Consider the following 26,465-nt stretch of genomic DNA (forward strand, 5'->3'; position numbering starts at 1 on the left):
CTAGATTACCAAGTCAACGCCGCCTTGTGATCGTCGTTCTTTGCCTTTATCAAGCAAAAGCTGCCTCTGGGCATCTGTCCAGACACCACTGACTTCATCAAACATGTCTCCATGATTGACTTCCTCTTTCAATCGTCCGGCCTGTTCTTCAACCTGCTTCAGTACTCTCAAAATGTTTCCGCCAAGAACATTTTGCAAATCGCCTTCTCCAACACCCCTGGCGAGGAGCTCAGCTACCAGCGCGGGATAGTCAGCCACATCGTCCAGACCACGAGGTCCCTCCAGCATTCCATCAAAGTCAGATCCGATGCCTACGTGTCGATATCCAATACGCTCTGCGGCATAGATGATGTGAGCCGCAACATCTTCGATCGATGCCGGTATTTGGGCTTCTTCTGCAGGCTTGGTAACAGTCTCATTGGAGCATAGACCAGCCGGACCTATTCTACTAATCCGACAAAGTGACGGTAGAAAGCATATCATGATCAAACCACCATTGGCTTTGAGAGCTGCCAATACAGCGTCGGTCACATTGCGAGCATGTGGTGTCAACCCAAAGCTGCAGAGCATGTTAATCCCCGGGGACGAGAAGTCAAATGGTAACTCACCAACTTGAATGGGAGAAGATGACAGGTGCAGTCGAAATCTGAAGCACTCGGTGCTGGGCGGCATCGGATGTGTGGGACAGATCAATCATCCTGAGATGTAAGCGAAGGTTTATTTTCGTATGGGTAATGATTGACACACATGCCGATGCGGTTCATCTCACGCACCACTGCCTCTCCCTCAGTCGACAGTCCACCGTGCAAGGGTATGGCAGGATTCGAAGAGTCAACAAACTCGTTGTGATCGTTGTGACACATCGTCACATATCGTACACCGAGGCGATGGAACAACCTCAAGGCGCTTATGCAACCCCCAATCTGATGCAACCCTTCCACGCCTATCAGACTTGCTATGCGTCCGGATCGAAAGGTGTCCAAGCATTCCTCCGCCGTTCCCGCGAATCCAAGCACATTGCTATGCTTTGCAATCATGCGGTAAATGAGGTCGATTTGCTGCAATGTGTCGTGCAAGATAGAGAGACGGCTTGCTTCGCTATCGTGTTTGGGACCAGGCACAAATGCACTCCAGAACTGAGCTCCGACCATACCTTTTTCCAAACGATTGAGGTCGGTCTGACCGATGGGCATGTCTGTGAGATCAAAAGCAGAGGAGTCCGAATCCAGACCGAACCATCCACGTATCATGTACGGGAAATCATTGTGACCGTCTTTGAGTAACAAGAATCAATGATCTTACTCGTGTGAGACGACAGAATGGATGACCTACCTATCAATGGGTATTTCCGGAGCAAGCTCCTGGCTCGGTCCATTTGAGATTGCGATGGCATTTTGTAGCTTGTGCGTATTGGATCTGCTGATACGACTAGAGAATCGGACAATAAGAGAAGCACATGTGTGGGTTGACGGCCTCGATCGTGAGGTACTTGATCCTTCTCGGTCTCCGGCTGGCCGGTTCGCTTTTGTTGTCTGAATCGGTCCGTAGCGATATCCTTGCTGTTGTATACTTGCCCCCACGGACACCGTCGGCCGTCTGTGCATCATTGAGGCTGACACTCAGGATGAACCTCCATCCAAGTTGTGCCCGCAGCTCAGACTCACCATATAGCTCCTGATTCTAGCCTGCTTTTCCGGCTGCCAAACTACTGACAGTGCGATTGGCAGTCTTTGACTGCATTGGAAGATGATGGCAACTTCATCGGAGCCTTTGACGGCGGAAAACATCGCTGCAGAAGAGCTGGTAGCGGTTCTCAACATACCGCGAAATGCACTGGACGCATCTTTGAGCTTCGTTGGACATGGTGGTGACTCGCTAGCTGCTGTTCGCTTCAGTGCGGCCTGTAGAAGTCGGGGAGTTACGATTGCGGTGGATCATGTCCTCTTCAGCGCATCTATTGCGGAGATTATCCAGTCTTGTCTTCCAGTGCAGCCTGTTCTACTCGTAGACAAGCTCGCATACCCGGAAACCAGTGGGACATATTTCGAAACTTCTGTCAGCGATACATTCAGCAGCTCAAATACGGAATGCTGGAGCTACGCTTCTCCAACGCCGCCGTCTCCAGCGCCGTTGACGGAAGATCGCATTCAGCTTGCTTACACGACGACCAGGGAGGATCTAGGGGCTTCAACATCTCTTTCAGGAACTGCCCACCTTCCAATCATATCTTCGACAGATCGGTCGAAGGAGGAATTGCAACTGTTGAATACCGAATCCGAGGACTTGTCATGTTCTGACGACCGGTCATCGGGTATCACAAACCTATCCGAAAGCCAGGTGTCTTTGATCCATGGCGGTCTCCAGGCACCTGGTACAAATGTCATCCATTACTATGAGACCTATCTGCCAGAACACATCCCAGCGCTAAAGGCAGCCTGGAAGCGGGTGGTAAAGTCGGAACCGATTTTCAATGCCCTTTATTACAACCCGGAGGATGGATGTGTCATTGTCCCTCGTTTACATTGGCGCGAGTACTCCACTTCCAGTATGGAGACCTACCAAGCTGCCCTTCACAGTAGCGACGCTGGTGTGCGGTCGTGGACAGATGTCACGGAAGGGGTCATCGATCTCGGCATTCGTTTCACCGTGGTACATCTCCATCAAGGGAGCGATAGTAGAAGCACTATCGTTTGGTCTGTTCACCATGCAATGATGGATGGCTGGTCAGGCTCTCGAGTTCTGCGCAGAGTCAGGGCTGAGGCTTGTGGTCGAGAGACGAAGTCAGGTATGGCTTACACAGAGGTCATCCAACTCCTCGAACGTTATAAAAAGGAGCATAAWCAAGAAGGAGACTCATTCTGGGCTGAACAAAAAGACCGATTGGATGCGTCTCGAGATGAGCTGATGCTACCAGTCCCGATATCCAATGAACCCAGAGAGAGTCCGCGGCCAACCATACAGGATGTCAGAATGGTACTCTCAAAATCCCAGTTCGGCGTTCTGAAGACTCTGGCCAAAGAATGTGATGTCACACCGATGGCTGTTCTCCACGCGGCCTGGGCTATCATGTTGGGAATCTACGCCGACACGAACAGCGTTCGGTTCGGCGTAGTGGTGTCCGGACGCAACGTGCCCTTGCCGGGTATAGTCGACACCACAGGACCATTGGTGAACACATTGCCCCTCCAAGTAGACATCGATGAGGCAAGGTCTCTGAAGGAATTCCTACAAGATGTGCATCAACGAATGTTGCGTCTCGGAAAGTTCTCTTGGACGGATTCTTCGAACGGTCTCTCGAGGACGATTGGCACAATGGTGGCTATGCAGACTGGCCCAGATCTTGCAGGGACGCTGGAGGAAAATCAGTTCGTCCCTATTGAACACACATTCACCCGCCAGACTACGAACATCCCTCTCTGTGCCATTATACGTGACGAGGGGGACATCATTCTACAATACAGCAGTGAGCGCTACGAAGCTAGACGCATTGAAGCTTTTGCCGCCTCTTTCCGGGATTTACTGGTTGGCATGAGACACTCTGGCGTGCCTCTTGAGTTTTATACGACACGAATCCTAGACACTAGTACCACAGCAGAGTTGAGAGCCTTGGGCAATTGTGAGACGGGTGCTACCACGAGGAGCTCTGTGACACAAGATCTCGTAACACTGTTCGAGAAGGCGGCAGCCTCACATCCTGAAGCCATTGCAATCGAACACGCTGGTCAACGAATTACATACAGCGACCTACTCACTTCGTCGGGAAAACTTGCTGCAATTTTAGCCGGTCTGATTGAGCCCGAGGAGACTGTTACTGTCCACGCGGACGCTTCTGTCAACTGGCTGATTTCTATCTTTGGCATCTTACGAGCGGGAGGCGTGTACTGTCCCATCGACGCAGCGCACGCTCAGCCATATCGCGATTCCCTCGTGGAGGCTTCAAAGGCCAGATACTTCATGGCAACAACGAATGACGCCCTTGCTGCTGCGACATCAATCCCGAATGTCCAAGCTATTGATGTTCCAGCGATCATTGCTTCCCAACCGTCACCAGACACCGCATTTCCACTGCGCAGCCAGCCACGCCCGTGGGAACTGGCATATCTTTGCTTCACCTCTGGCTCAACAGGGAAGCCCAAGGGTGTGCAGTGTACTCATCAGAGCCTCGTGGCTTTCCAGAGAGATCCAGAAGTTCGACTTTTTGCGCATCCAGGACGCCGGATATCGCAGGTCATGTCTGCTGCCTTTGATGGTAGCATCCATGAGCTATTTTCATCGCTCTGCTACGGGGCTACTTTGGTACTAAGGGAGGCCGGAGACTCATTCGGCGTGTTGAAGAAAGTCGACTCCGCTATCCTCACACCGACTGTTGCAGGTCTCTTGGAGCCAAGAGATTTTCCAAATCTCAAAGCGGTATGAATGGACGAAGGCAAGGGCGTTGGAGACTTGACTGACCACATGACAGCTGTATCTTGTTGGTGAGGCGGTACCGCAAGCTGTATGCGACTCTTGGTCGTCTCAAACGACTCTCTACAACATGTACGGGTACGTCTGCTCAATGGGAGACTGAACAAGCGTTATACTGGGGAGTCGTAGCGGAGAGATAACAACGGCACTGACCTGATTTCACAGGCCGACCGAGGGTACGGGAGGTGCAACAATCGCTCGACTGCAGCCCAACAAGGCGGTGACGATCGGACGGCCCAACCCATCAACACGCATATACCTCCTTTCCCACCGTGGTCGTCTGATGCCGATCGGGAGCACGGGTGAGATCTACCTTGCCGGCGTTCAGATTGCCAGGGGATATATCGACCAGCCCGTGCTCACACCAGAGCGTTTCCTGCCAGACTCAATCTGCAGTGGTCTTGGTGAATACATGTACAAGACAGGCGATCGTGGATACTGGGACTCTTCAGGAAACCTCGTATATCTGGGCAGAGTTGATCGCCAAATCAAGTTAAGAGGCTTCCGAGTGGAMCTCGAGGATCTGGAAGCACGGGTCTTGCGCGCCTGTCAAGGTGCAAGAGCCGTTGCCATTGTCCGGCAGKATGATGAGCTGGTCTGCATGATTCAGGCAGAGTCCAAAAACACGGCCCTGCTTCGAGCCGCCATGGCGAAGGTCGTCCCCGCCTTCGCCATGCCGAAGTACATTCTCACTGCCACGAAGCTTCCCGTCACCCCCACCGGCAAGGTAGACTACAAAGCCATTGCATCAAGTGCAAAAAACGAAATCAGTGATGAATACAGGCTCGAGACGGAGACCGAGGCCATCACTGCAAAAGTCTGGATGAATATTCTCGACATCGCCACAAGGGACGACGTCGTGAACTCACACTCCAACTTCGCTGCCATGGGTGGTCACTCACTCCAGCAGCTGCGTCTAGCTTCAAGATTATCTGCAGTATTCGGCGTTCGGATCACKGTGCGGATGATAAACGGTCTCCCTACCTTGCGGGAGCTCTGTGCCGCCATCGATCGGATGCTTCCAGAAGCGGAGCAAACTATCAGCTGGCAAAGTCATTCCACGCAGACCGATTGTACACCGTCCCCAATTGAGCGGGAATGGTGGCAAAAGTATGCTCTCAACATGTGCACGTCGGCTTTCAACGTTAGCTATGTCGGCCATCTCGCTGACAATAGCGCCGAGAACCGCCAAAGACTGGTGGGTGCTTGGAATGTGACTCTGGCTCGACATAGTGTCTTCCGCAGCAGATATATATACCATCGCTCTCGGGGACTACGACGAGTACTATCATCCCACGCACCGAGGGTGGAAAAGCTGAGCTCGGTTGACATCCAGCTGGAGCTCAACAGGCCGTTTGATCTCGCTGGTGGCCCTCCTGTGCGAGTCGTCATCACCAAAGATGTTCTGGTGGCCACGTTGAGCCACATCGTCTGCGATTACACCACACTGAGCTTAATTCTGGCCGACGTGAGATCCACGTATCACGGACTCCCTCGACCACTGGCCGTACAGCCACCGTGTCAAAGAGCCGGGGAAGATCTTCCTGCACCGCCTTGCTATCTGAACTTTTGGTCCTCACAGCTCGCTGGGGTTGAGCTCCAGCATCCGAATTATCTCGGGGTGACTACTGAGCGTTTGAGCTACCGAGGAACTTCGCTCATGTCACAGATTGCAAAGCCTCTCTGGCGAAGTATGCGAGAGTTCGCCCATGCCAACGATTGTACGTTGCAACAAATGACACTCGCGGCCACTGCGCTGGCATTGAGCACCGCCGATGATGGTAACATGGACATCACACTGGGTCTACCTTATCTGAATCGTCAGACAGAGGCTGAAATGAACACGGTGGGGCTATTTCTGGAGCCACTACCAGTCAGGATCACTTTCCCCGCTGATACAAACAACATACCGTCCGCTCAGCAATCTAAGCTTCAACCCATACAAGCATTCATATCAGCAGTTCAGACTTCCGCTCAGCAGTCTCTCTCGCACGCCGTGCCCTGGAATCAGCTACTCCGCTATCTCCTTATTGATCCTCAAGACTACATACCGAACCATCCTCTATTTGACTGTGTCGTATCGTTCCATGATCATCGTATAGCGACACACGGCTTCGAAGATGGGGACGATGCAAACAAACTACAGAACGATACCACTTTGGAACATCCACTCGATGCAGCTATGGGCGTGCAGCCTTTATGCGTTTGGAGCGAGGGTGCCAAGTTCAGGCTCATGGTTGAGTTTACCGCCTTGAGTGACGACACGTTACTTTTACGCCTTGAGTACGACCGGGTCTGCTATGACCACAATGTCAATAGGGTGAAGGCGGTGCAAAGAATGATTCTGAGAGCAATCGAGGGAATGGTGTGCGGACCTCCGCCAGATGAGCCATGCCAAGTACCGTCTTTCGAGTCCCTGCGGACAGAATTGCGACAAGTGTGGGATCAGGAGGTCGATGGGGACTTCACCGACAAGATGACGGCGTTGGATGAGCAGAGACTGTTGGACAGGGAAAGAGTGGAGTCGAAGGATTTCTTTGGTCTTCCCTTATCAGCATTGTAGTTGTTTCTAGATTGATACGGAGTTTGCGTGAGAAACCTCGTTCTGTTCAAATTTACGTGTCTGAGGGCCCGGATTTCATCTTCGTTTGCGCTGCGTGGATTATAATGTGTACACCAATACAGCAAAGCGATTGGCAACAGAATCTCGCCTTCACTCAGTCTTTCTCGGACGATACAGTGAGATTGCATTCAGAGACCGATTCTGCCGGTCACCGTAGAGCACTCGGCTCGGTCTCGCGCAGCGCCGGACTGCACTTTGAACGGACCGCAATGATCTGACCGCAACAATCTGGCCATTTCGGATCGCGACCCAGGTTTGCATAACATGTCATGTTTTTGACTTGCCTCAACTCCATCACAAACAAGGCCCATCATAGTCAAACAACATCAAGTCGGCGAGATGGGTTGGGGTATCATCTACCTCGTTTGGCTGGTGCCAGGTTACGTCTTGTCTATCATCATCTATCGATTGCTATTTTCCCGCATATCCCATATACCAGGACCGAAGCTTGCAGCAATAACATATCTCTACCACGCCTGGTACGAGCTGTGGCCTCACCAAGGCCGCTTTCTGTTCCATCTGGAAAAGCTCCACGATAGATATGGACCGGTGATTCGAATCGGACCAGACGAGGTCCACATCAAAGACAACGCATTCATGAACGAAGTCTATCCTCAAGATGCTCGCCGGCGCAGGAACAAAAGCACGTTGTTCTTTTGGATGGTCGGGACGAACGAATTTGGAGACCACAGTGCCGGAGCAACGATGGATCATGAACTTCATCGATCACGACGGGCCGCTTTAAGCCCATACTTTAGTGGCCGCATGGTTCAAGATCTTGAGACTCGCATTCGCAGACAGATTGAAACGATGCGAGGTAAGATGCTGGCAATGGCGGGTACTGGGGAGGTTCTCGAATTGAGAAATGCCWTGAGTGGACTAACTTTGGGTACGCCACGTCCGAGAACTTGCTGCCTTTTGTACTTACCCCTGCTCTAGACGTGATTTCCGAGTACCTATTCGGCCAGTCCTTTGGTGCACTCGACTCTCCTGACTTTGGCCGACCCCTGAACGACGTCCTTCTCTCTGGTGTCAAAGTCCATCCCTTTGCTCGGATCTTTCGGCCTCTGGCAATCGCCATGTTCCGCGCGCCCAGGTGGATGATGCCGAAGAGTGAGATTCTGGAGAGTAGTCTGAAGTATGACAGAATGATCGGTGACATGACTCGCTCGGCGTTCAATGATGCAGAGAATGAGAAATCAGCTTCCCACACCCGGACGATTGTCCATTCGCAGTTGCACAACGATACGCTGGACCCTGCTGACCGGACTTTCGAGCGCATCAAGTCGGAGGGCATGGTCTTGGTTGGGGCTGGAACTGAAACCACCGCCCGTACTCTTGCAACGGCCATCTATCACATCTTGGCCACGGATGCCGTCCACAAACGTGTACTTGGAGAAGTTCGCACCGTCATGCCCTCTTCGGAATCACCCCTACCATCCGTCGCCCAGCTACAACAGCTACCATACCTCACCGCTGTGGTCAACGAGTCTCTCCGGATCGCTCACGGGGTGGCGGGTAGACTCTCTCGCATTGCTCCAGACGAAGACCTTCAATACGGTACCTTGAAGATTCCTCGTGGTGTTACCTTCTCACAGTCCATGTACTATGTTCACTCGGACTCCGAAGTATATCCGCAGCCCAATGAATTCCATCCGGAGCGCTTCCTAGGGGAAGACTCCGATGTTGCAAAGGCAAACTTGTGGCCTTTTGGCAAGGGTACTAGAAGCTGTCTCGGTATCAACCTGGCTCAGGCCGAGCTCTTTTTGACCATTGCCATGGTAATCGGTGGTGTTGATATGGAGCTTGTCGGTACAACCAAGAGGGACGTACTACCCGTCAAGGTATTTCAGACGACTCAATGTTGTTGAATACGCATCAAGACTGACTCCTCCAGGAATACTTCGTAGGATATCTACCAGACGACAGTCTCGGTATTCGTGTGAAGATCCGCGGCAGAGCCTGAGGTTGCAAGCGCGATCTCACGAGATATATCTGAGAGGATTGTGCATTCCATCGGACTGTCAGTGTCACAAGACTCCGACTCGCACATAACGGTGGTTGAAGACACAGGAATCATAGCAGTTAGAATAGAAACTCAGTAGTGTCATCATGCGTTCCGTTTCGCCAAGTCTTCCATTCGCTATGAACCAGGGCAAGTAGCAATCTCCATACTCTACTGAAGTTACGGCCAAATAAAATCTCTGCTTACAGACAACGAAAATCCAGAGATTAACGTGGTAAAGTGCACAAGGCCTGTTACACAAAGTTTTCTAGAGCGAAAACCACCATGATATATCACTTCAGTCTACATACTCTTTCGTCCCCATACGATCATACATTGAGTCTGGCCACCCATCTCCTCAAGCTCGCTGCGTAGGCGGGACTGCAATGTTGATGCTTCATCTTCAGAGTACTTGTCTGGTAATATCACTGCCGGAAATATTAGCTCAAAGAAACCCAACATAAGTGCGACCACATCACTCACTCTTCTTGCCCTGCATAAGTGGTGGTACAGCGTTACACAGGCTACGAACGCTCTTTTGAGCCAGAGACTTGTCGGGGTTCGAGACACCATGTTCCAAAGTCACTGACTGTTCCGTAACTTGCTCCAGCCCGGCAGTTTGAAGACAGTCTCGAAGGTCCTTGGCAAGATTGGGTCCCATGCCACTGGCGGAAGACATGGCTTGTGCGTTTCCCAAAAAGCTCTGCAGCGCTGGGCCATTGGAAGGAGTCGAGTCTGTGTCGATCTCCAYAAGTTGCAGATATCCTCCTGGCTTGAGTAAGCCAACCAGCTTATCAACGATGGACTGGACACTGTGGGGTGGTGCTGCTGCTAGTACAAGGCGCTGGTGGACAATGTCGAAGGCACCTTGCCATTCAGAGGGGAAGTCATCGTGAATGGACTGGTTTTGGAAGTGGGTGTTTGTCGGAGCGTCGGTAGGATAAAGAGCGGAGTCGATATCTGTACCTATGTACGTGTGTTCAACCGTGGTGGTGGAACGCAAGTCAAGAATCCATCGACCATCCGCCTACAGTCGAGGTGGCATTGATTAGCTATCGGAGCAAACTTGCAGGTGAGGCTTCAGCCAACAGATTGTACGCACACAGCCCGAGTCAAGAATATGCAATGGTGAGCCTGACAGATCTATCGGTGGAGATATGAGCTTTCCGGACATGGCAGCCACGATTGTATCATGTTGATCAGTGAGACGCTGAGTTTCCGAGCGATTGTCGTCGCTGTCTTTGGTGTGCTTGACAAAGTCGTCCATGATGTCGTCGTCAGTTGCCAATGAATTTGATGGTATTCAAAGCTTTCCTTGTTGTTTTGAAGAGAGGCTTGTAGGGAAATGTACAAGTACAATAGTGGAATCTTGTAGTCCGAGGCGACCGAACGGACCGGTCGGAAACAAAGGAATATTACGGCCAGAACTTTGAACATGTAAGAGATGAAATTGACTAATGATAGCTTCTACGAGAAAATACAGCCTGTAATCACTCCCTTTCCGTGCATAACAACTCGAAATCTGGATGTGTGATCCAGGTCTTGGGATCCCGTGTCCATGCAGCAGAATCTTGCAAAGCCAAGTCGTAGTTCTGGACTAGATGAACGATTGCTTGCCGTATAATCAGATCGGCAGCATGCTTTCCCATACATTGTCTGGCTCCGAATCCAAATCGCCAGAAGAGATATCGAAGGTCTGAGTTTCGGACTCCGACAAAGCGGGTGGGTCTGTAGGTTGTGTTGTCCGGAGACCAGGCCTGATTTCGAACATTCAGCGCGTAAGCATCGATGACRAAAGAAGTCCCCGCAGGAATAATATAACCGTCAACTTCGCGGTCCGTTGGTGCTGCCTGGGGCACACTGAACGCCGCCAGTGGTTTTAGACGGCTAGACTCCATAATACACGCCGCGAGCAAGGTCGAGCTATCCAGAAGATATGCATGGAGCTCGCCAGAATCTGCAGCAGCGGCGATCTCAACTCTTACGCTTTCTTGAATCTCCGGATGGGCAGCGAGGAAGACGAGGTTCCAGGAGAGACCGCCGGTAGTAACATCGAGGTTAGCATAGAGTGATTCATCTAGTGTCTGGAGCAGTTGTTCGCTCGACAACTGTCCCGCTTGTACCGCGGCATACATGCTCACTATTGGTGCTGTTGGATTGCTCGACAGAGCGTGGCGCTGAGCTGCATCATTGAAAGACCTCCACTGCTGCTGAAAGTATTTCAGGTCAGCATTGGCTTTTGTTGGGAGATATCGTGATAACCAGAAACGTTGTAGCCCTCCTTCGACGACGTATTGGAAGAGGCGCTCTCGTAGCGGTGCTAGTTCTTCGAGGAGTTGTGTAAGATCTGCTGGTAATGGGCCGTAGAACATCTCGCAAACCACCCAAAAAGGTAGCATCTTCAAGTCCTGTGCTGGATGAATCAGGCCACGGCTGAGATTGCCGCCACCTCTGAGAGACCTGAAATGGCGGACTACGTGTTGCTCCACCATCGTAACAGTGGTCATCACCGCTTGATGGCTGAATGGAGGCTCAACCACCGACCTCACGCTACGCCACTGGCGGCCACTAATAAGTCCGACACACTTTCCGAGAAGTTCGTTCATGTAGTGGCCGGAGTTGTTCGCTGGAGCTTTTGCGTGCCTGTCTGAGTCTTTGAAAATGCTTCGTAGCTGATGAGGCTGGGTGAGAACTCTGCGGACACAACTATCAGTGGAGAACAACCACTTTAAACGCATGATCCGCCTTACATCTCGGAGCTGAATCCAGACCAAAGTCTATAAACACTTCCATATTGTTCTTCCCACTTGGCAGAGTTCTGGATCCCGTCCATGAACTTGCCGGTATCTCCCTGACCATTTGGCCACCGATACGAGCAGGACGGAAGCTGTACCCGGCGGGTCTTGTGCAATATGGGATATCGCCATCGCAAATATATCTGTGAGAATTTTCAGTACATTGTGACGAGAAAGCGTGATGTGCTTACGTCCAACACCACTGAAAGTTGGTCAATGATCAGTTGTGGAGCTTTGCCTGGCCGAAATAACTCCACCAAGGCAGCGACCGCTAAGCTTGTACCCAGTATGATCACTGTCACAATCAGGAGGGTCGTGACTGGAGTCGGCATGCTGCAAGATTACACGACTAACGTCTTGAGTGAATGAAGATCGGGTTGTATGAGATATGCAAGCTGCTGGCTTGGTTAAATGAAAGAATCTGAGGCGGCGGCCATTCCATATCGGAGGCCGAACTGGCATGCTGATTGCCGCCCGCAACAAATCCAGCATCGGGTGCCAGTATAGCGTTGTAGAATTATGACTTTGAGTGTCCTTTCGGAGAGAGACGTGATTTCAATTCAGTGTAATCGAATACGTCCGTGTACACTCTGTTCAGATAGTCCCCGCCAGTTCCACCGAGACTGACTCGCCCCCTAGCGCTCCCAACGACACTGCTTGGAATAGCGTTTTGATTGGACTTGCACAATCCCCCACTGCGAAGACACCATCCACGCTTGTGGCCTGTGAAAGAGGCTCGACTCTGATGTCACCTTTTTCGGTGAGGTCCAGACCTAGCTGATGTACAAAAGATCCTTTTGGTTGTGTCTTTGCCTCGTGTATCAGATAGTCGTTCATCTGGCWGGAACAGTCAACAAATTGCACCTCAACCGATTGATCATTCTTGCCGTTTCGACTTTCTTGCTTGGTGAATCGCAAAAGGGGTCGCGAATCTACCAAAACACTCCCCGAGCTTGAAGCTATAGTGAGGCTCCGATGTTTACGTATCCTGTCCGCCATCTCTTCATCCCCATCTGTGTACACGATGATGGTTCCAGCAGTCCTATGAGCCAAAAGTGCCAGGGTCGTGACTCGATCGACGGTCGCCAGCTCGTTGAGTGCGAGGATTCCAACAGACTGGACTCTTTCTAAATCGCCCTCCCTACTGTGTAACAGTTGGTGACGAGCACCGGAGGGATATCTAGGCACAGTGTAAGTAGAAGTGTTATTCACATATGATCCTGGTATGATTATTCTTACATTCCCTGGGCCCAACATTCTTCGAAGCCGGGAAGATCCGGAAGTAGTTCGCTGACACCGGTCGCGAGTATGACTTTTCGGCCTTTCCATGTACAAGATGAAGAATTGGTCACCATAAAATGCCCGTCGCTGGCTGGCTCAATCTTTTGGATGTTTGTGGCTTCAAAAGTCACAAAATCAAACGTTCGGCGGGAAGCGAGACTGCTCTTCAATGCCTTCCACGTCCCAGGACCTTCACAAGTTCTCAAGTTGCTGGATGAACTTTTCGTGTAGGACTGTGCTTCACCTTCGAAAATGATCGTGCGCATTGCATGCCGCGCCAGAACCGTAGCCGCTGAGATACCTGCAGGTCCACCGCCGATGACAATACAGTCATAGACATCTCCTTCACTTTTGCATCTCTGGCTAGCTTCATGATGGGTGTGCATGACTGATGCGTGTGTTGGTATGGCGAAGGGCGTTTTGAATGAAATACTATGGCTGCCTCTTGTGACTGACAGTCGTGTTGAGGCTTGCTATGCTATGAATATTAAGATGATCCGGACGATCGAGGCCACGAGTGATGAGAAGGCTGAGTTCTCCGGCCAACGGGCCGGGGTCTTCCCTCTGCTCACCGGTGGAATCTGGCTCCTGACAACGCTGCCTCGCGATACCACCGATGAACCGACGATAAAGCAGCCCACACTACATCGCTGTACTGTACCAAGAGAGCCGCTCTCCTCAGCCTCGCATTTTCCATGTTGCAAATGAAGCTCATCATGTAAGCACAATGTCCCTCGTTGGAAATCGCAGAGGACCTTCACAAGGCGACTGTGGCACTCTAGCATGTTTCCTGCCGTACGTCATTTGACACGCACTTGAGAGACAGGCTAGCTTCGTCTGGATTAACGGCGAAAACAATTCTAGCACGGAATCTAAAATACCACTCCAAATAGATCAATGTCCAATCCTGGGAGCACTCTCCATAACTTTCTTGACGGCATCTCGGGCCAACATACGCTCCGACCAATCGGTGATGTGAGGATACTTCGTCATATCAACCTCCAAGAACTTGAACATCCACGGCATAGCGAATGGAAAATAACTCAGATCAGCAATCGTTGGTCTGTCGTTCAAGGCAATGTACTTTTGGTGGGAGAGGCGTGCTTCAAGAATATCCCACTGCTTCACGGTATTTTCATGCAGCCTGCAGTTTGTCTCAGTATTGTGACGGCGCGTATAATGTGAAATGAATGAGAGACACATACTTTTGAATCGTACGCGGTAGCTGCACGGGATTCGCTCGCGTGGGATAGCCTCGAAGGAAATAGAGCCAGTATTTCGCCGTTGCGCTAGAAAATTGCCCAAAACGGTTAGCGTGAGCCTCGTTGGCCAATGGGCTGGGACGAGGCTACTTGCCCGATGCCCGCCGTCTGATATGCTGTCCAAGCGTGAATGTTGCCCTTCTCGAAAGCATTTCTACCAATCCAATCGCCTGCAGTGTCGAAACGATCGCAGAGATAGTACAAACAAGCAGTCCCTTCGAAGACGTTGACTGTTTGTCCGCTCTCCGGGTCCTGGTCACGAAGAGCTGGGACCATGCGCTCTGGATGTATTTCATAAGCCCACTGAGACTTGGTATCAATAACGGAGAGTAGATGTGGGAGCTGGAGCTCTTCTGCAAGAATCAGGGGTTTGATGTAGTTGATGTAAGACGTTTGATCGGCTGCAATGAGGAGTTAGCGGCAAACAACAAGAAAGCGTACCTCATAGATGTACATCATGAGACGAGGGAGGATGAAAGCACGAACCTTTGATGACATAAAGTATAACTCGCCCATCGTAGCTCTCAGGATCTCCGATTACAACCTCGCCATTGGCTCCGGCATCACATCGCAGATGACTCATCGCCGTCGATAGAATGCAGACCAGTGCGAGAAGTGGGCAATGAAACGCGGGAGCAAAGAAAAAAGCACACTTATCACGAGCTGATGCCGAGAGTTGCTCGCTTAAGTCTTCCTATGTTGAGTGGAGGCCGGTTACGGGGCGGTGATGGCATCCGATCCATTCGGACCTAAACACGGACGCCGATGTAGCCGTGACCAAGTTGATCATTTTGGTCCTCGGTCTCTCTATCCATCCATCTCGCAGCACTACCCGTGTGTCGAATTCGCATAAGCAGACATCAGAAGTTTTGTGACAAGGAGCTGGTGCGTGAAATATTATGGGGGAACTCGGAGATTCACCACCAATGGCGTTCGAGATACCCACAACTCTTGTATCCTTGGACCTTCGTGCACCATTATACATGGCACTCCAGACGATCATCGCAGCCACCCTGATATGCTCTACCCCTAGAGATTCCATCCTCAGAGTCGCATCGCTTCCTTTGTTCATCTATCTGATGCTACAGTCCTGGGAAGCGGCCGCAGCATTCACTGGACAAGGAGTTCTCTATTCGTTTTGGTGGGTTGGTCCTTACGCCAACATCTTCCACTGTATGAACAATATGGTCCTCCACCCACTCGATAGCGACGACATTCACCTCGAAATGCGAAAGTGGGAGAAGAAGCCCTTGAAACCTGCCGGAGCCAGTTTACTGAATCGAATCATCTTCACCACGGCAACGCTTTTCAGCTACAGAGGCATCAACACAACGTGGCAGATCGGTTACGTTCCAGAATTCCCAGGAAATGTAATTCCAACCCGTGCGAGATTCCTCTTTCGCCAATGCTGGATGATTGCACTCCAATATCTGATCATGGATGTACTCGCGAGCTCTCCGCCACCCGCGGATGTTGTCGAAAGTTGGGCCAACGGGAAAGAATGGCTGTGGCTTTCCCTGAATCCTCATCGCGTCACGACGGGTGACCTCTTCAATCGCCTGGTTGGGTGTACGATGAATTGGTTCATTGTTGGCAGGGTCATGAATGATATCTGGTACAGGGTGTTTTCGGTCATTTTTGTCGGACTGGGTCTCAGCCAGCCGAAGCAATGGCCGCCGCTCTACGGAAACTATGCGGATACCTTTACACTACGTCGGTACTTTGGAAGATTCTGGCACCAGACGGTCCGGTGGCCCTTTCTGGGCGTTGCAACTTACATAAGCCGAAGAGTGCTTGGAATGACCAAAGGGGTTGCCGATCAACATACAAGAAACTTCATCGTGTTTTTCTTGTCCGGAACCTTGCATTCGATTCTTTACGTTGCCTTTGGAGGTTCATGGAACCCAGCGGCTGGACTGATTTCATTTTGCTCTTTCCCGCTCGGCATCATGTTTGAGGATGCTGTACAATCTGTTTGGCGAAGATCGATGGGCAGGAGTGACTCCAACAAGGTGTGGTTCATGGAGAGAGCGGTGGGCCATGTCTGGGTGGTGATCTTCTTATCACTTGTGTCACCCATCTTCAACTACCCTCTGCAGCGGATCGAAGGCAATCCAACATATCTGGTGCCTTGGAGTGTTGTACACAACATAAAAGAGTTTATATAGTATCAAAGCAGGTTGCCAGTCTTCACTACAATCTTGACGCACCACAAAAAGACCCTCAGTGTCTGCTCAAACCATCAACGTCATCTAGAACAGAAAGTGTGAAGCAAGCTCGGTGGATGACTCTTGGGGAAGTGTTGTCATATTCATCGCTATGTACTGACTCTGCGCCGGAACTCTAYAACCGCATCGGAGTCGGGTAGAATGGCAAAGCCAAAGTGGAGGCTATGGGGTCTCTTGGTTCCTGGTACCAGTCGAACATCGTAGTGCATCAAAACGTGTGCCAACACCACCTTCAACTCTGCGCTGGCAAAGAAACGACCAGGACATGCCCAGATGCCATGTCCAAAGTTGATATTGTCAGCTCCGGTGCTCACATGCTGAAATTTGACATCATTTCCTGGCTCCTCTCTCAGCTTTGAGAATCGAAATCCATCAAAGGTTTGGGGGTCCGGCCATAAGGATGCAGATCTGTTGATTGGTTCTGCTCGAATCATGACGGTATAACCTTGCGGAATTACTTGGCCTGTTGAGGTGCGGAACCCTCCAGGGCTCGTCACCACTCTTGGGATATTTGCTGTCAGAGTACTCAGTATAGATCAGGATCCCATTCAACGGCAGATGGAGACTTACCAACGGAAGGGGGGCTTAAGCGCTGCGACTCCCGCACAAAACTATCAAACTTCCTCAACCGCGGTAGGTTGCTCTTGTCGATGACTCCATGCTCTCCAACAACATCCTTGAACTCTTGTCGAAGTTGTTCTACATGTTCCGGGTACGCAGCCAGGTCAAATATCATGTACGACAGGGCGTTGGAAAGATTGTAGATTGATGCAAACGTAGCCAAAAGCTGGTCCCTCGCCAATTGATGGGCAGTGGGAGGTTTTTCATATCTCATCATGAACCAGTCCAGTAGTTCTCCTCCAGCAATATCGTTTGCCTTGGACACGCCTTGCGTGTCGACGACACTGGGTTGAGACCGCTTCTGCTCGAGCAATGGTGCCAACTTTTCAACATTCATTTGTCGGTGGCGCATCAACGACTTGACCGGGTCACAGAATGGAGCAATGAACGGCTTCGCCCACCAGGAAAGACGGTGGAGATGGAAGGAAGCTCGAGATACATCCTGAGTGAAGTTGGTCGTGGCCTCCACCCAACCCGGATCTCTACTCAGGGGCAAGCCGACAAAGGCACGACCAGACAGGAGCGACGCCACCTTTGACATGGCCGCTCGAACGGTAATTGGGGTCCAGCCTTCGTCGCAACGCCCGATGCTAGTTTCGATGGCGTAATCAATCTCAGCGGTGAATGACCGCAACATGATGGGTGTATTTCTTGTCAGGGTGTGCCGCACTGTAGCGTCGAATTCTTCTGCTTTGGTTCCCATATATGAATATTCGCCAAGAAAGACATTGTAGTGATGCTTCCTGTTCTTGGTAAGTAATCATGCCCAGCGTGGTGAGCTCACCGACATACTTGATGGATAGTACTGATTCCGGCAACGACTTGACCGTCTCAATCTCGGAGGTGGGCAATATCACGGCTGCGAGACCCAGCATGTCCAGTATGAACGGCTCGTCTGGACACTTTCAAAGACGTCAGTACTGAGGCAAGTTGTCCGGTCATGTTCGCATACCTCTTCGTGGGCTTCTTCAAGTAGTTTCGCAGCATCGGCCCCTGGAGTTACCCGGTATATTGGCAAATGGAGTGCCTTTGGATTCTTGCTTCGCTTTGAAGAGAAGAGCCATATTAAGGGAATGACGAATACGGCGAGTCCGACAACACCAAGGACGGCGGTTGATTGGCGCTTCAGCGTTCCAACGAGGAAAATCTCGAAATTCTCTGATTTATCCCACATCGTGCCGCGGCTTGTCGAGAATTGCGGAATAATGATGAGATCTGTATGATCTTATCGTTGTCATCATCTGGTGTCTTCGGAGTGTATGTGCGGACAGGATTCGAGATCGAAATTCCGCGGTCTCCGAGCGGACAGCGATGAATATCGAGACCGCACCCAACATAAGTCAGCAATTTGCAGTCATTCGGTCGTGTGGATCACTGCTGAGAATCTTCCTTGGATCTTACTTTCACAAACATGCCTGCTTTCAGATACAACGTCGGCTATACGGCCAGGGTGAATCCCACGGGCATTCCTGCCGGGGACCGTCTCACGAAGACCGAGTTGTGGCAAGGCGTTAAGCGTGGCGCGCGGTTTCCAGGAGACTTTGCCGAACACGTCCAACGATGCACTGTATTGTCGGGCTCCGGGGACAACTTTGTTCGAGAAATTGTCATTGGCAAGCATGGTGTACACGCAGCTGAGGGGACAGCGATGATCCAGGACGTAGCCCTCGTAGATGGCCTCTATGTGAGTCTTTAGATGATTCATGTTGTTGGTAAACTCCCCTCACAACTCCTCAGTTGCTTGCGACTACTCGCGGTTCCGGCGCCAAAACAACCATGATGGTCACTTACGGATGCGGCGAAGCCGACTTGGACGCCCAAGAAAATGATCCGCATCTCACACTGTTTTACGAGCTAGTTATGGACGAGAACGAGTCTCCCGCTGCAGGTAGTGATGAGGCCAAGGGTATCATTAGTGGGTATCGGGAGCTGGCGAAACGTATTGTCGGTGAAAGCATCGATTTGATTCGGGCATGGAAGAAAAGCGGTCGGCTGGCTGAACTCGTCGCTCAGGAAACAAGCGAAGTGAAATTGAACGGGAGCAAATAGAGGTACACACTCTGTCGACAGTACATGATATATTCATATTTAATTCACCCACGATTGCAGTCGCTGTATGCTTTGCTTGGTCATATCCTGTAGTATGCCCCTGTTCTCAGACTTGGCAGTACCCGGGAGATGTTACTCATCTACGCCTAGCAGATGCGACCTCGCGGTCCTTATCGGACTCCGTGGTCGGTCCTTTGKGAAGGCGTATCAAGCACATCAATCGCCGGGAATCCGTGGTGAATGTTGACCACAATCCTACACAAGGCCTAGTGGGTCAAGCTTCGTCTAAATGGCATCTCATAACAGCTGGCTCTCACGCAGGGTTCATCCTCAAGTCCAAAGGGCGCTCCCGGCAATCTCTGCTTCTCTAGCCTCCAGGGATTCCGAGGATGTCATCGACTTGAATATCGCCGAGAATCGACTGATGCACTCTGCAGTACTATCACTCTCCAAAGCAGTAATTGCAGAACAACTAGGGTCGGAGGTGATGGTGAACTTTCTCGTCACGATTCATCCCATACTGACTATACCTACGTAGGCTTTGAGTTATCCAAGGGGATTTGGTGGCCAGCCCGAGCTTCTCTCGGCGTTTGCGTCCTTTTTCAACACTTACTTCAACCCAGATGTGGCGGTGGAGCCATATCACGTTGTCGCGGGACCAGGTGCAACAGCATGTCTCGTGAACCTTCTCTGCAGTATTTGCGATCACGGAACTGCGGTCATCGTTCCCGGCCCATACTGGAGTAGGTCACGGCCCCATTATTTTCCATCAGTGCAATGACTGAAACTTTGATAGACGGCTTCGACGTTCACCTGACTCTATTGCCCGGTGTGCATCTAGTCAGCCTCGATCCAGATCTGGGAGGAAAGGATGCAATGGACACCGGGCTTGACGATTTGCTCGATCAGTCTCTACGAGCTTCAGAGTTGTGGGGCAAGGAAGTCCGGGCGGTCTTGATAACCAATCCTCACAACCCATCAGGCCGGTGCTATAGTGTGGAAGCCCTAGCAATGGCGGCACGCTTTTGCGAGAAGCACGCCCTCCATCTCATTGTCGACGAGATCTACGCTATGAGTCCCGTCCATCAGTCCTCCCCGGGGCAAGATGGCTTCACGTCAATACTTGCATTAGACATGCGGGCGTTGGGTGTAGATCCAGCAAGGGTTCATGTCGTGTGGAGCACTAGTAAAGATTTTGGCTGTAGTGGATACAGAGTCGTATGTCCACCCTCAATAAGGAGAAAGCGGTGACTTGCTGACATGAACAGGGCGCTGTGGTATCGCAGGCAAATCCAGCAGTTCGAGCCAGTCTCGGACTCCTCAATACCACACAGATCTCTAGTCTTGCGGCAAATGTGACCGCAGGCATGTTAAGCTCGCCTCAACTCCCCTGCCTCATGGCACAGGGTACAAGGAAGCTGAGGCAATCATACTCTCAGATCACAGCTTGGCTCGAGGCGCATAACTTCACCTATGTGCCTGTTACGGGAGGAATCTGCATTTTAGCCCGACTGGCCCCACATGCACAGAGCTGGGAAGATGAGGCTGCAATTGTTCAAAAGATCAAGGCTGCGGGAGTCGTCGTTGGTGCTGGACGGACATATCACCTGAGGGAGCACGAAAAAGGCTGGTGTAGGCTAGTATTTGCAGTGCCCTCGTCCGTACTGAAGGCCGCTCTGTGTCGGATGGAGGTGGCTATGGGTCTGACATCCTTAGAGTAGCGTTCATGTAGAWTGTTTTGGAAATGCTCGAAGCCCAGGTTTGCTCAAAAATGCAGTTGTTTGCAATCAGGCTCTATCACTTTCTACCGTCCCTTACTTTGTTGGAAGAGCTATATACAAGAACAAAGCTCCTCGCCAGTAGAGACTGGAAAGTGCAGCCGCAAGGTGAAGCCTCAAGTACAGGTTTGACAAACTATGAAATGAGCGAGGTCATGTAGCTCTACCCGCAAACACTTTCCATCATCATGTCGATGAAGATTCGGGAGAAGAAAGATCAATCTCTTCCCGCCTTCTTCGAACCACGATTCCCAAATCTGGATTAGTCATGTAATTCACCTCCCAAGCCATCGCCTGTGGTCTAGTCTGCCCATCCAGAAACTTGAAATCATACTTTAGCAGCAAATGGCACATTGCAATCTTGATCTCGTTGGCGGCCAGAAACCGGCCGGGACACGCATGTTTTCCATAGCCGAACCCCAGGTATTCGGCATTGGCAGTGATCAGTTGTGCCTTGCCTTCGTTCACAGAACGCATGCGAAAGAAACGAAGGCCGTCGAACTTCTCGGGCTCAGGGTAGACTTGAGGGTCGAGCATCACGTCGATGATGGGCACCATCGTGCTASTGCCTTTTGGAATGATAGCACCGTCAGAAAGCGTAACGTCCTCGGTAAGCATGCGGCGTGCAGTGACTGAGTAGAAAGGTCAGCAAGTATGTGATTTGGGAAGCTGTTCGCCGTGCGCCACTCACTCATGCTTTGAGGTCGCAATCTCAGCACTTCTTTGATGAAGCTGTCCAGTTTTTTGAGTCTGTACATTGAAGTCTTTTTCCAGCCGTCTTCTTGGAGGACTTTTACCATCTCCTCCCGCAGAACTGGAACATATTCGGGGTAGGCGCAAATATCAAGGAGGACTTCTGTTAGGAGTGTCGAGGTAGTGTGTATCGCCACAAAGCCTAGCTGCAACTGACCTGAGACCAGATCAAACGGCCTTCCATGAGCAAGCTGCTGCATCCAATCAATCGTGTCCTGACCCACGGCTCCTGGCATTTCCTGCGTTGCAGTTTTTCGTCTCTCTATCTCGGGTCGCAGAATTTGGCGTATTGACTTCRACATGGCTCGCTGGCCTATGCAGATTGGTAGAACTCGATTAGCAAGAGGCTGTAAGAACTTGGGCCATTTCCAGAGAGCTTGTCCAGCCATAAAGGCACACATGGTATAGCCTTGAGATAGTTCAAGCCATTTCTGATCTCTCGAGAACTTCTCGCCCAGGAACACACGAGTCGAGAGGATCGTGGTGAGGTCGAGAACTGTTCTGCTTATTGTCGAGGCAGTCCATTCTGTATGCTACCCGTCAGATTGCTGCAACAGATCTTGATATCTTCCTCTACATCCCGCTTACCCCCTGGATTTCCAAGAAGCCTCTCTAGCGCAATCGTTGTTTCCTCGGAGAGCGCTTCGGTAATCTGCCCTACGCATCTCTAAGTCAAAGCGCTTCTTCCGACGGGTTCAAAAATAAGAAGTACCTAAAGACTGAGTGATCTTCACTCGAATGGTATCCTGAAAGATGTTGTCGCGGAGCGGCGTAGAAAAGGCCTCGAAGCCGCTCAGATGGGATAGAGATTGCTATTCACTTTCAGTCTCATTCCAGATTCGACATGGCTTTAAACTGACTTTTGCCATTTCATGGGCGAAGCTGAACCTCTCATCGCTTTTGATCTCCTCCAAGTATCGAGCAGGAAGCACAATCTTTGGCCCAGTTGCAGTTTGTACCCTAAATGGGCCGGCGCACTGATCGTTGATTAGCAAGTCAAGATGTGTGTGATGGGACGCCGTAACCAACCGTATTCATTCCATATCTTAGCACCTTCAATGCGTCTTTGGCGAAGTCTACGGCCGCGCTACTCTCATTGCTAGTCGCCGAGTCTTTGCCGACCAGAGGGAACTTCGATTGAACACTGGTACGACTACGCCAGAACGCAACCAGTGAACACGTAACTAATGCCAGCAAGGTAGAAATTGCGACTTTCGTGGACGATATGTCCGAGAAATACAACCTGCTGAGGGCTAAGAACGACATGGTAGAAGTGTGGGTGAATGGCTTCTAGATCACGACGAAGCTGACTCGAGCCGGGCATGGTCTCTAGAACCCCTGATCAAGGGGTATAGGGGCAACCGGCATACATTCAATCTCTCCGACAACGGCCGTGAGGCGGAATCCGGTCGGACATGTTCTCATATCCGGACTGCATGTTCGGTCCGTAAAGGGGCCCATCGTAGAGACCGCGATGATGTGCCGTAGCGCACAGTGTGCCTGCTTATTAGCGCTCTTTACCAAAGTTACAACGAGAGGCATCCAGTTTCAACGATGAATCAACCGCACACAAAATTACCATGAATCAACCATCCATTCCAAAACACAGGAAAGACAACAACTATGGCACAGACAAAATCTGGTATTTTGCATTTGGATCAAACATGGTTTACTCTGTCATGAAGAAAAGGGGTCTTGACATTCTGGACACTAGAACAGCGACTGTTCCCGGCTACGTCCTCACATTCGACGTGTATGGACTTCCTTACAGTGAGCCTGCAATGGCTAGCATCGCCGCTTACGATGTCGATGTGCAGGCGGGGAACAGGGACAGACCGCCAGATGTGTGTGGAGTGGCATATCTGCTGTCTGTGCGAGATTTCCGACGACTCGTCGCCACAGAAGGTGGTGGTGTTGCCTACAAAGAAATCCAAGTCTCTGGATCTGTGATTACTGCCGATACTGAGTCCATTACCTTGTATACTCTTACGGCCATCTTTCCCCGGCGGCCCAATGCCGCGCCGAGTTCAAGATATCTGGTAGAGCCCTGTCAGCGAAATCCTCGAGTTGATACTGATTGTCGCCAGGGCCTCTTAATACAAGGTGCGAAGGAGAGCGGTTTGCCGGAGTCCTATCAGGCCTATCTACGCTCACTTCTCAGTTTCACTCCACCGAATACATTCCGGGAGAGGCTTGGTGCTTGTATCTTTCTCTTCTTTGGTCGGAGGATTATGAGACAGCTGGCAGGAATGGTCAAAGCCGCAACGAATGAACACGGGGTCTGCCCTTCCTGGTATGGAGATTTGATATATTACATCTACACCTCTTTTTGGATAGTTCATGATTGGATGTTTGCCCCAGTCTTTGGGAGGGGTGATGGAGGTGGAGTGGCTTATGGACCTCTCGTTCTCGCTGTTGGTTAGAAATGAGCACTCTCGCTGTACATGTAGTGGAGGTCTACAGTGCGATATTTCTGAAAGTTTTGCGGGACTTACTCCCCTGGGGAGGACATGGAAGTATCAAAATCGCTACGATTAGACTCAATCAATCAACAAAAGCTACTTCTCTCGATGTGTCAACTGAGCTTTGAGCTTCCTGCGAAGAAGTTTCCCGCTTGCAGCGCGAGGAAGACCATCCACAAACTGCAACTCGCATCTCGATCCTTTGTAACGAGACAGTTGACTCCGCAGGACTTCTCTTATCTCCTTTTCGGAGACTCCGTGGTCAGTCCTGACGACACAAATGTACGGATGCTCGTCCAGGCTGTGACCCATGGACAACGCAGCGGCGTCCATGACCCCCGGCACTTGCAGTACCGTCTTCTCCAGCTCCGCTGCCGAAACTTGCCAGCCATTTACCTTGATGATATCCTTTGCACGGTCAACCAGGAAGATTCTTCCTCTCGCGTCGAGATATCCCACGTCGCCCGTCTTGTACCAGCCGTCGGAAGTTACATGACTAGCCGTGGCAGAGTCATCACCCAGGTAGCAATCCATGAGTTGTGGTCCTTTGACAAGGAGTTCACTCGCAAAGCCTCCACCGGGAATCTCTACCCGTTCCTCCTGGCTGATCTTGACCAAATAGCCAGCCACAGGCCGCCCAACCGTTGTAGGCATGTCTGCGTCCAAATCTCCTGCCCTTGAAATACACCCGCACTCTGTCATTCCCCACTCTTGAATAAGTTGTGGGGGATTTGAGAAGAGCTGAATGAACTCATCTCGAAGCTTCACAGTCAACGGAGCTCCGGCACAGATGATCGTCCGTAGACTTTGTAGCAGTGGTTTCGCATCTCCTCCTCTTGCCTGATCGACCAGGCGGGATAAGATTGGAGGGACGGTAATGATGTCTGTGATACTATACAGCGACAGTTTCTGTATGAAGGTGTCATCAAAGCGTTGCATGTAGTATGTTGGTTGTCCTTGACGGAGAGGGTTGATGACCATCTTTGGAAAGGAGTAGGCATGGAACATGGGCGTACAAAACAGCCTGCGGATTTTATAGGGCTTGTGAGCGTCTTGTAACTCGTCGGAGCGAGACTCACAAACCAGAGCGCCGTGTGCGCGGATTGCCATCTTTGGAAGTCCCGTTGTGCCGGAGCTGGCCATCAAAGTTGCCGCTGTTCTCGCTGATAATCTTTGATATCGACTCTCAAGCGGCAAAAATGTAGAGTTGGCAAGGAGGTCGTGTAGGGTTGGGTGCTTTCCATCCTTACTTGGAGGTCGCTCAACTGTAACATCGCTGAATAGAATGAGCTCAATATCCTCGTCCATGCGGCAGAGCACATCGAAGACCATATCCTCGTGATCCTCGGAAGTGATAATGTACTTGGATCGTGATACTCGTAGATGGTCTTCCAGTTCGGATCGAGTGCATGCAGGATTCGTTCCCGTCCATTTACAACCCGTTGCAAGGATCGCCAGAACAAGTATGGGATAGAGGATCTGATGTGTAGCACCGTCAGCTGGGGACCTTTAGCGTTGGTTTGACTTTCCATCGACGTGCATTATTCTGGAGGTGAAGACAAACGGTGCTTCCCGGTTCGAAGGAGCCGGAAAGACGAGTCACCAGATCAAGGGATTTGTTTTTGGAAAGACTCCGAGCGGGATTCTCGGCGTCTATGAGTATCTAGATTTTGCCATGTGAGCGTCGCCCCTTGCTGCCATGCATCCAGTGAACTGTACTCACGGGCTTGTCTCCGTCATATGCACCCGAGAATGCCCATTCAACCACGTTATGATCTTCATCGTCGAGCTCGCTCGTCTTGGACCCTCGTAGGTACGTTGCTGTCTCCAACTTCACTTGTCGTGGTGAAACGCATTGGATGAGCAGCCGGACGAGAGCACGGAACTTTCCAAGCAGATATTGGGCCAGCATCTTGAAATAACTTCAAGCGTGGCTGATTTCATCGTACCCTCTACAGAGGCAATATAGTAACCCGGAAGGATTGAAAACGGTGTCATGGTCGGTCACCGCAGTCCGGTCCGCTGGCAGAGCTACCGAGTCTGTTGCAACAAAATTCAATCATCRCTCTAGAAGTACAGTGAAATTTAGCTCTACCACTTCAAATTGGTTCCTCAACTTCTCCTCAGGATGTTGAGATTGTTGG

The 26,465-nt window shown here is 51.1% G+C and overlaps 14 protein-coding genes; 6 read left to right on the forward strand and 8 right to left on the reverse strand.

Moving 5' to 3' along the window:
- RCC_02348 (related to microsomal dipeptidase precursor) lies at positions 1-1,393 on the reverse strand (the record flags this gene model as incomplete). XM_023767632.1 has 4 exons in its annotated part: positions 1-559; positions 609-698; positions 748-1,273; positions 1,333-1,393. 4 exons carry the CDS (start codon positions 1,391-1,393, stop codon positions 1-3), a joined length of 1,236 nt encoding a protein of 411 aa, XP_023623400.1.
- Positions 1,394-2,970: 1,577 nt separating this feature from the next.
- RCC_02349 (related to non-ribosomal peptide synthetase) lies at positions 2,971-7,027 on the forward strand (the record flags this gene model as incomplete). XM_023767633.1 has 3 exons in its annotated part: positions 2,971-4,410; positions 4,463-4,542; positions 4,630-7,027. The coding sequence occupies 3 exons, from the start codon at positions 2,971-2,973 to the stop codon at positions 7,025-7,027; spliced, it is 3,918 nt and encodes a 1,305-aa protein (XP_023623401.1).
- A 765-nt stretch (positions 7,028-7,792) lies between these two features.
- RCC_02350 (uncharacterized protein) lies at positions 7,793-9,053 on the forward strand (the record flags this gene model as incomplete). XM_023767634.1 has 3 exons in its annotated part: positions 7,793-7,904; positions 8,027-8,931; positions 8,985-9,053. The coding sequence occupies 3 exons, from the start codon at positions 7,793-7,795 to the stop codon at positions 9,051-9,053; spliced, it is 1,086 nt and encodes a 361-aa protein (XP_023623402.1).
- A 342-nt stretch (positions 9,054-9,395) lies between these two features.
- Positions 9,396-10,359, reverse strand: RCC_12008 (related to methyltransferase SirN-like; the record flags this gene model as incomplete). XM_023767635.1 has 3 exons in its annotated part: positions 9,396-9,520; positions 9,576-10,119; positions 10,195-10,359. The coding sequence occupies 3 exons, from the start codon at positions 10,357-10,359 to the stop codon at positions 9,396-9,398; spliced, it is 834 nt and encodes a 277-aa protein (XP_023623403.1).
- Positions 10,360-10,582: 223 nt separating this feature from the next.
- Positions 10,583-12,219, reverse strand: RCC_12009 (related to trichodiene oxygenase cytochrome P450; the record flags this gene model as incomplete). XM_023767636.1 has 3 exons in its annotated part: positions 10,583-11,786; positions 11,843-12,030; positions 12,079-12,219. The coding sequence occupies 3 exons, from the start codon at positions 12,217-12,219 to the stop codon at positions 10,583-10,585; spliced, it is 1,533 nt and encodes a 510-aa protein (XP_023623404.1).
- A 262-nt stretch (positions 12,220-12,481) lies between these two features.
- Positions 12,482-13,554, reverse strand: RCC_12010 (uncharacterized protein; the record flags this gene model as incomplete). XM_023767637.1 has 2 exons in its annotated part: positions 12,482-13,067; positions 13,127-13,554. 2 exons carry the CDS (start codon positions 13,552-13,554, stop codon positions 12,482-12,484), a joined length of 1,014 nt encoding a protein of 337 aa, XP_023623405.1.
- A 508-nt stretch (positions 13,555-14,062) lies between these two features.
- On the reverse strand, positions 14,063-15,013 carry RCC_12011 (related to glutathione S-transferase GliG; the record flags this gene model as incomplete). XM_023767638.1 has 4 exons in its annotated part: positions 14,063-14,312; positions 14,374-14,457; positions 14,513-14,831; positions 14,917-15,013. 4 exons carry the CDS (start codon positions 15,011-15,013, stop codon positions 14,063-14,065), a joined length of 750 nt encoding a protein of 249 aa, XP_023623406.1.
- Positions 15,014-15,356: 343 nt separating this feature from the next.
- On the forward strand, positions 15,357-16,598 carry RCC_12012 (uncharacterized protein; the record flags this gene model as incomplete). The annotated part of the gene is made up of 1 exon (XM_023767639.1): positions 15,357-16,598. One exon carries the CDS (start codon positions 15,357-15,359, stop codon positions 16,596-16,598), a length of 1,242 nt encoding a protein of 413 aa, XP_023623407.1.
- Positions 16,599-16,747: 149 nt separating this feature from the next.
- RCC_02352 (related to cytochrome P450 monooxygenase (lovA)) lies at positions 16,748-18,453 on the reverse strand (the record flags this gene model as incomplete). XM_023767640.1 has 4 exons in its annotated part: positions 16,748-17,172; positions 17,229-18,022; positions 18,072-18,181; positions 18,232-18,453. 4 exons carry the CDS (start codon positions 18,451-18,453, stop codon positions 16,748-16,750), a joined length of 1,551 nt encoding a protein of 516 aa, XP_023623408.1.
- Positions 18,454-18,690: 237 nt separating this feature from the next.
- On the forward strand, positions 18,691-19,328 carry RCC_02353 (uncharacterized protein; the record flags this gene model as incomplete). XM_023767641.1 has 2 exons in its annotated part: positions 18,691-18,963; positions 19,017-19,328. The coding sequence occupies 2 exons, from the start codon at positions 18,691-18,693 to the stop codon at positions 19,326-19,328; spliced, it is 585 nt and encodes a 194-aa protein (XP_023623409.1).
- A 289-nt stretch (positions 19,329-19,617) lies between these two features.
- RCC_12013 (related to 1-aminocyclopropane-1-carboxylate synthase, and related proteins) lies at positions 19,618-21,049 on the forward strand (the record flags this gene model as incomplete). XM_023767642.1 has 4 exons in its annotated part: positions 19,618-19,812; positions 19,867-20,071; positions 20,125-20,546; positions 20,597-21,049. The coding sequence occupies 4 exons, from the start codon at positions 19,618-19,620 to the stop codon at positions 21,047-21,049; spliced, it is 1,275 nt and encodes a 424-aa protein (XP_023623410.1).
- A 243-nt stretch (positions 21,050-21,292) lies between these two features.
- RCC_02354 (related to gibberellin cluster-GA14-synthase) lies at positions 21,293-23,125 on the reverse strand (the record flags this gene model as incomplete). XM_023767643.1 has 6 exons in its annotated part: positions 21,293-21,738; positions 21,798-22,385; positions 22,448-22,516; positions 22,572-22,671; positions 22,720-22,836; positions 22,889-23,125. The coding sequence occupies 6 exons, from the start codon at positions 23,123-23,125 to the stop codon at positions 21,293-21,295; spliced, it is 1,557 nt and encodes a 518-aa protein (XP_023623411.1).
- Positions 23,126-23,439: 314 nt separating this feature from the next.
- Positions 23,440-24,282, forward strand: RCC_12014 (related to gliotoxin biosynthesis protein GliK; the record flags this gene model as incomplete). XM_023767644.1 has 2 exons in its annotated part: positions 23,440-23,898; positions 23,947-24,282. The coding sequence occupies 2 exons, from the start codon at positions 23,440-23,442 to the stop codon at positions 24,280-24,282; spliced, it is 795 nt and encodes a 264-aa protein (XP_023623412.1).
- A 135-nt stretch (positions 24,283-24,417) lies between these two features.
- Positions 24,418-26,233, reverse strand: RCC_02355 (uncharacterized protein; the record flags this gene model as incomplete). XM_023767645.1 has 3 exons in its annotated part: positions 24,418-25,800; positions 25,862-25,984; positions 26,045-26,233. The coding sequence occupies 3 exons, from the start codon at positions 26,231-26,233 to the stop codon at positions 24,418-24,420; spliced, it is 1,695 nt and encodes a 564-aa protein (XP_023623413.1).
- Positions 26,234-26,465: the final 232 nt, after the last annotated feature.

This window comes from Ramularia collo-cygni, assembly GCF_900074925.1.
Source record: "Ramularia collo-cygni strain URUG2 genome assembly, contig: RCC_scaffold02, whole genome shotgun sequence".
NCBI classification, from domain to species: domain Eukaryota; kingdom Fungi; phylum Ascomycota; class Dothideomycetes; order Mycosphaerellales; family Mycosphaerellaceae; genus Ramularia; species Ramularia collo-cygni.